At 36.6% G+C, this 11,769-nt stretch overlaps 1 protein-coding gene and 1 non-coding gene across 3 annotated transcripts in view; both read right to left on the bottom strand.

Moving 5' to 3' along the window:
• Nucleotides 1-1,026: 1,026 nt before the first annotated feature.
• The window catches only part of LOC108303673 (general transcription factor IIH subunit 2), a 35,413-nt gene continuing 24,670 nt past the window's right edge, over nucleotides 1,027-11,769 (bottom strand). For both annotated transcript variants that reach the window (XM_017527585.2, XM_017527588.2), the window contains 4 exons: nucleotides 10,145-10,248; nucleotides 9,514-9,616; nucleotides 5,700-5,739; nucleotides 1,027-3,845 (listed from right to left, as the gene is read on the bottom strand). In XM_017527585.2, the coding sequence (XP_017383074.1) occupies nucleotides 3,726-3,845; nucleotides 5,700-5,739; nucleotides 9,514-9,616; nucleotides 10,145-10,248 (367 nt within the window). In that variant the 3' untranslated portion in view covers nucleotides 1,027-3,725. The remainder of the gene's footprint in view (nucleotides 3,846-5,699; nucleotides 5,740-9,513; nucleotides 9,617-10,144; nucleotides 10,249-11,769) is intronic.
• Nucleotides 1,927-2,115, bottom strand: LOC119471117. Its single transcript, XR_005200111.1, has one exon. It is a non-coding gene; the product is annotated as a U2 spliceosomal RNA (small nuclear RNA).

Here is an 11,769-nt window from a genome sequence, read left to right as displayed (position 1 = left end):
AAAAAAAAAAAAAAAAAAAAAAAAAAAACACAGAATTAGATTACCTGGAAATAATGAATCCTCTGCCCTTACAGAACTGGACTCAAAGGGGATACTAGGGTACTCTAAGACTACTTCTCAGAAGTGTGACAACCTCCTGTACTCTTGTTCTTCTTACTATAGGGCCCAAGGACTGAAACTTCTCACCTTTTCTCCTAAACTCTGCCACCCACTAATGGCCTCAGGACTGGGATTCCACTAACCTACTCCCCAAGGGCTGATTGCACCCTTTTCTTCTCACCACTCATGAAATAATTTCATGCTATGAATTTCCCAACCATTCTAGAGATACAGCTGAACACAGACATGACCATAAACATGAGGAAGTAATGAACTATTGAGAAATCCTTCTAGAGGTGGATGCAATGCCACACCACTGAGCACGAGATGGGCTAGATGACACAGCCCTATGGGCAAACTAGAATCAATGGGAAATGGAAGAAGTTAGGAAGGTAAGTTACCTCTCTTTCCTCCCTTCAATGGACTGCTCAGAGGGGCAGTTTCTCCTTATAAACCTTCTGGAGAAGCCCCACACTCTAAGTGAACACACTTGCTGGGAGGCTCCTGTATCTCGTCACAGTTTGTCATGAAGCCAAGCTGCTCTAGTAACACAATGCACCACATTTTTCCTTGCCTTGTTTTCCCTTTTCTTCCACACTCTCACCCCCCTAGATCCGCCCCTCCCTAATAAAGTAACAACACTTTCATCTTTGCCTCAGGTTCTACTTTCTAGGGGACCTAGGTTAAGAAATTCTGTTTGTTGTAATTTCTAAGATAACCACTGAAAGAATAAAAACAATGTATATAATTTTCAAACTAGTGAGGAAAAACACAGAATGTTAGAAAGTAAGTAATCCAAAAGAAGGCAAGAAAGAAAAGATAGTTCAAATGTGCAGTTAAAAAAATTATTTAAAAAAATGGAATGATGGAATTGTTGGAACCAACAACACAAAAATAATAGATTTAAACCCAAATATGTCAGTGGCAATCTTTTTATACATATAATAAATATATTTATTAAATATAAAATGTACACAGTAAATATAAATGAACTAAATGCTTTAGTTCAAAGACAAAAATTAACAGAATAAAAATTATGAAATAAAAATGTATACACTTGAAAGTATCTAAAATAAACCTAATTTTCATAATGAATTTTAAGCATTAAGGAGTTTTGTAACTGAACAGTGGAACTCAGAAAGACATACTATTCAGAAAGATCTCTCATGTTAATAGTTTCCTTCACTATTGTAATATACTGTAGAGTTTTAAGAAAAAAATTAAAAGCCAGAGCTGTCTTATATTACCATTTCTATTTCTGCAATCTTCAACAGACCAAAATTTTCTCTATAATTGTGAAAAAAGAGCTCCTTAAGTATAACTAAAATTTCGCCTTAACCTTACCAAATATGCAAGTAAAACTCAAAATTGTAGAAAGAGATAAAGCTTTGAAAACAGACACTGGATATCCCTTTTTATCAGGTCGAGAGGTGAGTCTCTAATAGAGTCCTAGTAAATTTTCAGTAGGTAACTACTGAAGGCCTTCCTTCTAAACCAGATAAGGGAAGACAGAATACTCTGAGAGTATTAAAGGAATCTCCTGCAAGCCACTGATACCTCTGTTGACAGAGGAGATGGGAGAAAATAGCAGTTACCAGGTTACCTATAGCTGAAATTTGTTCCACATAAAGAACCACCGGGTCTAGGTTCTTGGGAGTATGACTTTTGAGAAAAACTCCTGTTACTTTGGTCACTATATATATACATATAATATGTGTGTGTGTGTGTGTGCTTATTAAAAACGCATATTCCTGGGCTCCTTAAATAGACTCTTCAGGGTGGGATTACATTGTCTTTACTGGTAATTTTTTTTTTTTCTTTTACTGGAGGGGGTGCACCGTTCCTGGAAGTATTGCAATACCAGGTCGATGCGTGGAGTGGACGGAGCAAGCTCCTATTCCATCTCCCTGCTCCAAAAATCCATTTAATATATTGTCCTCAGATAGAGGACGTATCAGACTAAACTGATAAGAACAGATACTACACTTTATCTTAGCCAAAAAGCCGAGAAGCGATACTGGAAATGTTTTTTACTAAAAATTCTTAGTTATAAAATCACAAATTTCATAGTGAAACTCAATCTAGAGTACCTAAAGTTTATATATATATAAAATAGACGTACCTTTGCTATGAAAGCCTGATTTACTCTTAATTGGATATAACCAGAAAAGAGTTCTGTCTATAATGATACATCTGCATTGAACCTAAAACAAACTTCATCATACATTCTCACCTAAGTTTCTCTAATGACCCAGAGTAAAGCAAAAGGTTTAGCATATGAAAGTGAGGGAGTTTGAATCTCACCTTCTGTCAAACTTTTAGAGCTCTGTTAACCATGGTAACTAATGACCATGGTTGGTATCAACTATGCTTTTAGGCAACTTTGTTCATAGTAAAAATCAATCGTTAACTGTTCCTGTATCTGGATTGGGATGCACTATAAATAATCTAAGGGAGATTTCAAGCTTTAGGCTTTCCTGAATGTGGTGACTCTTGAAAATGACATATCCCTTGTGGATACCCTGGAAGCTGTTTTATGGAATTGTTAAGATATACTGGTTCCCTGATGCCTGTGGAGGATCTGATCTCCTTGCACCTAAATTGTACTAGTGGACTGCTACAAGGACTTCCACTGCTAATGTGGACTGATTGATGCTGTGCTGGCAGGCTGTTATTTCTGTTTAATATCCTTTTGAGTAAGTAGGTACCAAGTATGGCCATGGTAGTCTTATGAGTTTGAATGTTTACTCTAAAGTGACTTCTGTTGGTCATTGCCACAAATAATTTCAGATGTACTAACTTGATAAATATATTCCAAATGTTTGGTTAAACCTAAAAAGACCCCTCTGGTGGATGTAGCAGTATATCATTTCATAGGTATTAATTTCATAACTTTTTTTTTTTTTGAGATGGAGTCTTGCTCCGTCACCCAGGCTAGAGTGCAGTGGCACGATCTCAGCTCACTGCAACCTCCGCCTACCGGATTCAAGTGATTCTCCTGCCTCAGCCTCCCAAGTAGCTAAGACTACACGTGTGAAGCACCATGCCTGGCTAATTTTTTTGTATTTCTGGTAGAGACAGGATTCACCATGTTGGCCAGGCTGGTCTCAAACTCCTGACCTCAGGTGATCTGCCCACCTCAGCCTCCCAAAGTGTTGGGATTATAGGTGTGAGCCACAGCACCCAGCCTAATTTCATAACTATTGATAAATTATTTTCATCTTACACTAAATTTACATTTAGACTTACTGAATTTACATTTAATTTTCTTCTTACACTAATGAATTAACATAAATCATAAAGATTCTGTATTTAATTATAAAAACAAATAAAACTGTCACATCAATTTAATTATAAGTAATTTACACATAATAATGCATAATGACTTTGAAAACAGTATAACTCAAAATAATAGAAAACAAAGTTAACCGAGTGAAGTACTACTGAATTCCAGGCACTTTCTGTGACAGAACACAAATTTAAAATTTAATAAAATATTACCTTTTCTTAGCAAAAAGTTTCTTAAGTCAGATTCTCCTTTCATGTTTTAAATGAAGCTTCTTCTAAAGAAGTCATTTTATTCACAGTTGCAAATTTCTTTTTAACACAATGTATACATGCTGGAATCAAACACCTGAAGGAGCTGGAATCTTATGAATACAGCCAGGGCAACAGTGTAGAGAATCATGAACAAAAACATCACAGTCCACACAGAAGACATTTTGGCACACAGCACAAACATAAACCTGTAGTGAAAACAGAAAAGTGAATAAACAAAAGTGGTTTCCAAAAATTAATTACAGCACATCTAGATGACATTCAAGGTGTGCTTGAATATCTCTTTTATATCTCTACCAATTTTTCCCACTACCTACTTTATTACTTCCAATGTACTCTATATTCTCAAATCTAAGGCAATTAATTTTTTCCCCAAAACTATCCCTTAGAAATGAGGGAATGACTTTGTTTTTGAGTCTTTGAAGTCTATTTTATTATAGTCCACTCTCAATTACTTCACTGTAAGAAACTATTTGGGAAAGACATATAAGCTTCAAACCAGTGCTACTTTTGAAAGCTTAGCAAGACCACCTGATTGATTCAATTAAAAAGAGAAGCCTGAAAATTTAACATAGATTTAATTATTCTTAGGGAATGACCTCACATTTGCAAAAGTTATATTTCCCTTTCAAGTAAACCTTTAAAAAATGTGTCAAATGACACAGGTAAGACAAATAATAAAATGAATGAATAAATAAATCTCAAACAACACAGACGATGACCTATTCCTAAAAATTCAAATGAGGCTCACACCTGTAATCCCAGCACTTTGGGAAGCCAAGACAGGCAGATTGCTTGAGCCTAGGAGTTCAAGACCAGCTGGCCAACATGACGAAACCCAGTCTCTACTAAAAACACAAAAATTAGCCAGGCATGGTGGCACACACCTGTAATCCCAGCTACTTGGGAGGCTGAGGCACGAGAATTGTTTGAACCTGGGAGACAGAGTTTGCAATGAGCCAAGATCGCACCACTTCACTCCAGCCTGGGTGACACAGCAAGAGTCTGTCTCAAAAAATAAAACCAAAAACCTCAAATGATTCAAAAAGTGGTTCCAGTAAAGATGAAGCTGCTGATGTCAAATAGGTATTTAAAATTTAATAAAATTGTTTTATAAAATCTGACAGTGGAATAGCAATACTTCTAATTTTTATATAATATGGTTTTAAATATGAACATATTAACTAAAAAATTAACAGCTGGACAGTGATTCATATTATTTACATCTATACAAGTTTATATATTAAAGTTGCTCCTCTTCAAAATTAAAAAAAAATTTTCTCATTGGCCTAATGGAAGAACCACCTATGATCTGTGGCCACCTTAAACAACATCAGTGTGTTATCACACAGCTTAAAGTACAATATGGCCAGGCGCGGTGACTCACGCCTATAATCCCAGAACTTTGGGAGGCCAAGGCGGGTGTATCATGAGGTCAGGAGTTTAAGATCAGCCTGGCCAAGATGATGAAACCCCGTCTTTACTAAAAAAACTACAAAAATTAGCCAGGCACGGCGGCAGGCACCTGTAATCCTAGCTACTCAGGAGGCTGAGGCAGGAGAATCGCTTCAACCCAGGGGGCAGAGATTGCAATGAGCCAAAATCATGCCACTGCACTTCAGCCTGGGTGACAGAGTGAGACTACATCTCAAAAAAAAACTATATGAAGAAAATATTTTAAATACTTCCAGACTAAATGCAGTTTAGCTTGAAAGCTAAAGGTAAATTACATGTTTTACAAGGGTGTACCAAAGTAGGCAAAACAATCAAAGCATTAAAAAAATGAAGAAAAAAAATTTTTAATAAAAAAAGTTTGAAAACGTAAGTTCCAAAATATATTTATAACAAAAATTAGGATGCAGAATAACAAAACTACTATTTAAACTATTTTGTTCCCATTTTACCTCCACCTATTATAATTATTTTTATAAGAAATAAACTGATATGAGCCTGGTCTTTAACAACCTGTTGAAAACTTATAGCACAATTTTTTCCAATATTTCTTGTACATTACTTAGTATTTAGAAAGCCAATGAACTTACATGTTGGTCTTTCAATTCCCCCTGACATCCATAACAAAATCTGAAAAAAAAAAGTTTAAGAATTTTTCTTAGAATTCACTCATTAAAATAGTTCAGCAAAATCTCATAACTAGAATAATTTCATTAATAAGTAACTATTTTCAAACAAGACTCTCAAGAAAAAGAGTTAAGAATACCCCTGAGCCAGGCATGGTGGCTCATACGTGTAATTCCAGCACTTTGGGAAGCCAAGGCAGGTAGATCACCTGAGGTCAGAGTTCAAGACCAGCCTGGCCAATATGGCAAAACCCCGTCCCTACTAAAAATACAAAAATTAGCTGAGCATGGCGGCAGGCACCTGTAATCCCAGCTACTCAGGAGGCTGAAGCAGGAGAATCGCTTGAACCCAGGAGGCTGAGGTTGCAGTGAGCCGAGATCATATCACTGCACTCCATCCTGGGCAGCAGGAGCGAAACTCCATCTCTAAAAAGAAAAAAAAATAATAATAATTTTTTAAAGTCCACAGTATATACGAAGTCACCTGACAGCCCAAAATTTAGTTTTATTTTCATTAAGGTTAAATGTGAGCGTGCTTTATTTTTCTTTTTTCTTTATTTTATCAAGACAGGATCTTGCTTTGTCTCAAAGGCTCAAGTGCAAAGGTGCTATCACGGCTCACTGCAGCCTCAAACTCCTGGGCTCAATTATCTTCCTGCCTCAGCCTTCTGAGTAGCTGGGACTATAGACATGTACCCCCATCCCTGGCTAATTTTTTATTGAGACAGGGCCTCGCTGTATTGTCCAGGCTAGTCTTGAATGCCTGGGTTCAAGCAATCCTCCCACCTTGGCTTCCCAAAGTGGTAGGATTACAGGCATGAACCACCATGCCAAGCCAGAAGCACTTTCAAAACTTTTATTTGATAGTCACTTATTTTAATAAGTGCTACTTCGTGGTTCTTCACAGTTATAAGCTATGAACCTCCAACTATGAAAGAAGGGAATTTAATTCCCTTTCAACCATCTTGAACCAGTAATGCATAAATATGTAACTAATGTTATTCTCAATTATTTCTAGTTAAGTCCTCCTTTTGGATAGAACAATAATCAATGTTTAGTTTACTATGACTATAAAAATATTCTCAGCTAAGCCATAAATTTTCCCCTATTTAAAACATTTTTTTCCTGGAAATACTGTGTTGCTATTCCCAAGGTCAGTTTCCTATGCAATTGACATGAATTCATTCCCAATCTTCTGACTAGTCTAACAGTCCTCTCAGTATGTTCAAATACATCAGGAGTTCTGCAGTTTTCATCCTCTTGGTGATCTCTCTCCTGGAGCACTCTGACTATCTCCAAAGTGGACTGTTCCCCATATCTGACACATAGGTATCATTCTGGGATTTCTCCTTACCATCATCCTAGGGCGTTCTTTGGCTTGTTTTGAATTAGATACCTATTACTAGATCCCATGTCACTCTCTTTCTCAGTTCCTTTGAATAGCCTACCTCTTCCATACCTTCCCCAGAAAAATCTTTTTGAAATCTTACAAGTCCGAAAATGTCTTTATGCTACCTACACTTAATTTATAGGTTGGCTAGGTATATAAGTTGGTAACAATTTTTACTACAAACTTTGAAGGTGACTGCTCTGTCTCTGCATCCAGTGTTGCTAATGAGAAGCCAAACAATTTTAATTCCAGATCCTTTGTGGGTGACCTAATTTTTCCTCTCTGAAAATGTTTAGGGTTAATAATTTATTGTGTATTCTGAAATGTCACAATTATGGGGCCTGTCTTCCTTCAATACATTAGGCACTTGGCAGTCCCTTTCTTTTATCTTTGTTGTGGAGATGAGGTCTTGGCGTGTTACCCAGGTTGCGCTGGAACTCCTGGCCTCAAGTGATCCCCCGGTCTCAGCCTCCCAAAGTGCAAGGATTACAGCTATGAGCCACCCTACTCAGCCAATAGGCCCTTTCAATCTAGAAAGTTCTGTCCTTCAATAGAAACTTTCTTTGAACTATTTCTTTGATGATTTTCTATCCTACATTTTATTTTTCTTTCTTTGTCATATTATTCCCATATTGGACCTTCTGGATAAATTCACCAGTATTCTTATCTTTACTCTCCTATTTGAACCTCTTTATTTTACTCTTCTTGTATTTTCTGGAATATTTCTTCAACTCTATCTTCCAATCCTTCTATAGTACTGGGTTTTTCATTTCTACTATACTTAACCTCAACCATAGCAAATAAATACCAAGCTTAAAACAATGAGAATTGGGATTTTTTTGCCTGTGAGTTTTGACCAACATAAAAAAATTTCATAAAACCTAATGTTGGCTAAATATGGGAAAACAATAAATAAAACTTTGAAGGACAACTTTACAATATCTATCAAACTGCACAAAACATGTAAAACTCTTGACTCAGTAATTTTACCTCTAGGAATTTACCGTGCATTTATACTCGTACAAATGTTCAAAAATACAGATATAAGCATTATTTGTTAATAGCAAAAAAAAAAAAAAAATCTTAAATATCCAACTGGGGCTGGGCACAGTGGCTCACATCTGTATTCCTAGCACTTTGGGAGGCCGAGGTGGGCGAAATCATGAGGTCAGGAGTTCGAGACCAGCCTGGCCAATATGGTGAAACCCCATCTCTACTAAAAATACAAAAAATTAGCTGGACATAGTGGCGGGCGCCTGTAATCCCAGCTACTGGGGAGGCTGAGGCAAGAGAATCACTTGAGCCTGGGAGGCAGAGGTTGCAGTGAGCTGAGATCATGCCACTGTACTCCAGCCCTGGCAACAGAGCGAGACTCCATTTCAAAAAAAAAAAAAAAAAAAAAAAAAAAAAAAAAAAAAAAAAAAAAAAAAAAAAAAAAAAAAAATCCAACAGGAAGCAATTGGTTATATAAACCATAATTATTCATGAAATATGTAACATTTTTAAAAACATCATTGATCTAGATATGGTGATATTAAATTACTTCCAAATGATTTAAGTGTGAAAAGCAAGATGAATACATAATTGTCTGCCAGCCAATAAGTGTTTAATGTGATTCCTAAATCCTGGATGTTCTTAAAAGCAGTAAATCTTTATTTTCTGAAAACTGTTCTATAAAAGATTGACCCACCTCTATTTCAGACTTTATTTGTTGTATTTCACACAAACAGCACTCATAAAATACTTAAAGATTTTAGATAGATTATGTTATGCCAGATTATTTTGTTTTTGTTGTTGTTTCTCTTCTTTGGTTTTTTCTTTTTTTTTTTTTTAAATTATTTTATTTTTTAAGAGACGGTGTCTCACTATGTTGCCCAGGCTAGTCCTCAACTCCTGGCCTCAAGTGATCCTCCCACTTCAGCATCCCAAAGTGCTAAATGACCCTTTTATTTTCAGTAGTATGCTAGGACTGGATTGTACTGGCTCAAGAGAATCAATTGTTAAATACATATTCATGGATTTTGACAGCTGGTTGTTAACTGGTAGCTAAAAACTGGCCATGATAAGAGTATTAAAACCATGGAAATCAGCATATACTACCAATCAGGGTTTTTTTTTTTTTTTTTTCCTTTTCCTTACGGAGAACTGATTTAATAGTATAATTATCACCTTTATTTATACATAGGTGGGTTTAGGGAAATTATCTGGATTCTGGAGATTCAGATCTATTTTAACAATGAGTCATTTCAATCATAATCATGGCATTCTTCCTCTCATCTTCCATATTATAAGTACTCTTGTCCAAGTTAGTAGGATTACATTTTAAGGTAGTAACAATCTATTCAAACATTAGCTTACCACTTATAACAAATATAAATTAATCCAAACCTTTCTCCATTATATTCTTCTAGGGGAATTTCTTGAAAAGGATCCAAAGGAAACAAATGATGGTAAGACCGTGCCAAGTGGGGGGCAGACACCAAAGTAAGACCTGACACATTAAGCAGAGAGACATGTTTAGTAGTCCAAACCCATGAAGACAATGGCTGAAAAGCCAAAAGATGCAACTCAGGCAGAATATTTTCAGTTTCTTTTAGGATGGCAGTTATTAATTTTACCTGTGGCTATAAAAGAAGATTGTAGGATGGAGTCTTAGTTCTGTTACTAAGTGTGTAACCAACCTATCTTAGTCTATTTGCTTACTTATATTATAAATGAAATAAAATTAGACAATTCTATCAATTTAATTCTTCATTCTTATATTTATAAAGGTAAGAGATAGAAAAATGTCTACTAGATCTACTGCATTGCCTTTAAAGAATATACTTTTTTCAGAAAAAGGATCAGGAAACTAGAATGCTACTTTTATACTTAAAACAATTTAAAAATTAACCTATTTCTCTTTGCACAGATTAAATCTAGAAACATATGAATAACTTAACATTTACATGCATTTTAGCAGCAATACAGATAAGAAGTCATTCAAGATTTACTGAATAATGAATAGTTGGTTTCTTACCACAGATTTTACATTCAACAGGTAGCTCACAGTACTTTGCCCGACACTGTGGGCAGAAATAGCCTCCTAACGTAAGCCCTGGCTCAGTATTGCCATCCAAATGCCTGTAGTGGGAAAAAGGTAATATATAAACATCTGAAAAAGAGCAGGAAAGCACACTACCTTGATCTTAAAATCGTGACACTATTTAAATATCTATTTAGGCTGGGCGTGGTGGATCACGCCTGTAATCCAAGCACTTTGGAGGCCAACACGGGCGGATCACCTGAGGTCAGGAGTTCAAGACCAGCCTGACCAAAACCCCGTCTTAAAAAAATAAAATAAAATAAAATCTATTTAAAAGTCTATATTTTTGGCCAGGTACAGGGGCTCACACCTGTAATCCCAACACTTTGGGAGGCCAAGGCGGGCAGATCACCTGAGGTCAGGAGTATGAGACCAGCCTGGCCAACATAGTAAAACTCCGTCTCTACTAAAAATACAAAAGCAAAAAAAAATGAGCCGGGCACAGTGGTGCACATCTGTAATCCCAGCTACTTGGAAGGCTCAGGCAGGAGAATTGCTTGAACGTGGGAGGTGGAGGCTGCAGTGAGCTGGGATCATGCCACTGCACTCCAGCCCGGGCAACAGTTTGAGGCTCCATCTCAAAAAAAAGAAAAATACAAAAATTAGCCGGGGGCCTGTAATCCCAGCTACTTGGGAGGCTGAAGCAGGAGAACTGCTTGAACCCAGAAGGTAGAGGTTGCAGTGAGTTGAGATTGCACCACTGCACTCCAGCCTGGGTGACGAGAACAAAAATTCTATCTTAAAAAAAAAAAAAAAAAAAAAAAAGTCTATATTTTAAAAAATTGTATAAGTTTTTGTAGAAATGGGGAATCACTATGTTGACCAGGCTGGTCTTGAACTCCTAGCCTCAAGTGATCCACCTGCCTCAGCTTCTCAAAGTGCTGGGATTATAGATGTCAGCCACCGTATCTGGCCTAAAAGTTTATTTTAAAATCTGTGAGTATGTCTTATAGCTCAATTATGCTATATTCATTTTCTTCCCCTCTCCTCATTATTATTATTTTTGAGACAGAGTCTCACTCTTGCCCAAGCTGGAGTGCAGTGGCACAATCTCGACTCACTGCAACGTCTGCCTCCTGGGTTCAAGCAATTTTCATACCTCAGCTTCCTGAGTAGCTGGGATTACAGGCATGTGCCACCACGCACAGCTAATTTTTGTATTTTTAGTAGAGATGAGGTTTCACCATGTTGGTCAGGCTGGTCTCAAATTCCTGGTCTCAAGTGATCTGCCTGCCTCAGCCTCCCAAAGTGCTGGGATTACATATGTGAGCCACTGCACCCAGCCCTTCTCTTTAAGTTTCTATTACTAACCTTGAATTCACTAATTTTTTTCTTCCGTAGTGTCTAATCTGCTGTTAATCTCATCCAATGTATTCTTCATCAAAAACACTGTACTCTTCATCACTAGAAGTTTGATTTGGGTCTGTTTTATACCTTCCGTATCTCTTCTTACCATTATCATGTTCCCTAATTTTCTGAACAAACAGAGTACATTTATAATTGTTGTCTTACCACATCTTTGTCTACTAATTCTTTTTTTCTTTCTTTTTTTTTTTTTT

This window comes from Cebus imitator, unplaced genomic scaffold (genome assembly GCF_001604975.1).
Source record: "Cebus imitator isolate Cc_AM_T3 unplaced genomic scaffold, Cebus_imitator-1.0 Scaffold50, whole genome shotgun sequence".
NCBI classification, from domain to species: Eukaryota; Metazoa; Chordata; class Mammalia; order Primates; family Cebidae; genus Cebus; species Cebus imitator.
The sequence above is the reverse complement of the archived record's forward strand: the minus strand, read 5'-3'. Positions and strand labels throughout refer to the sequence as shown.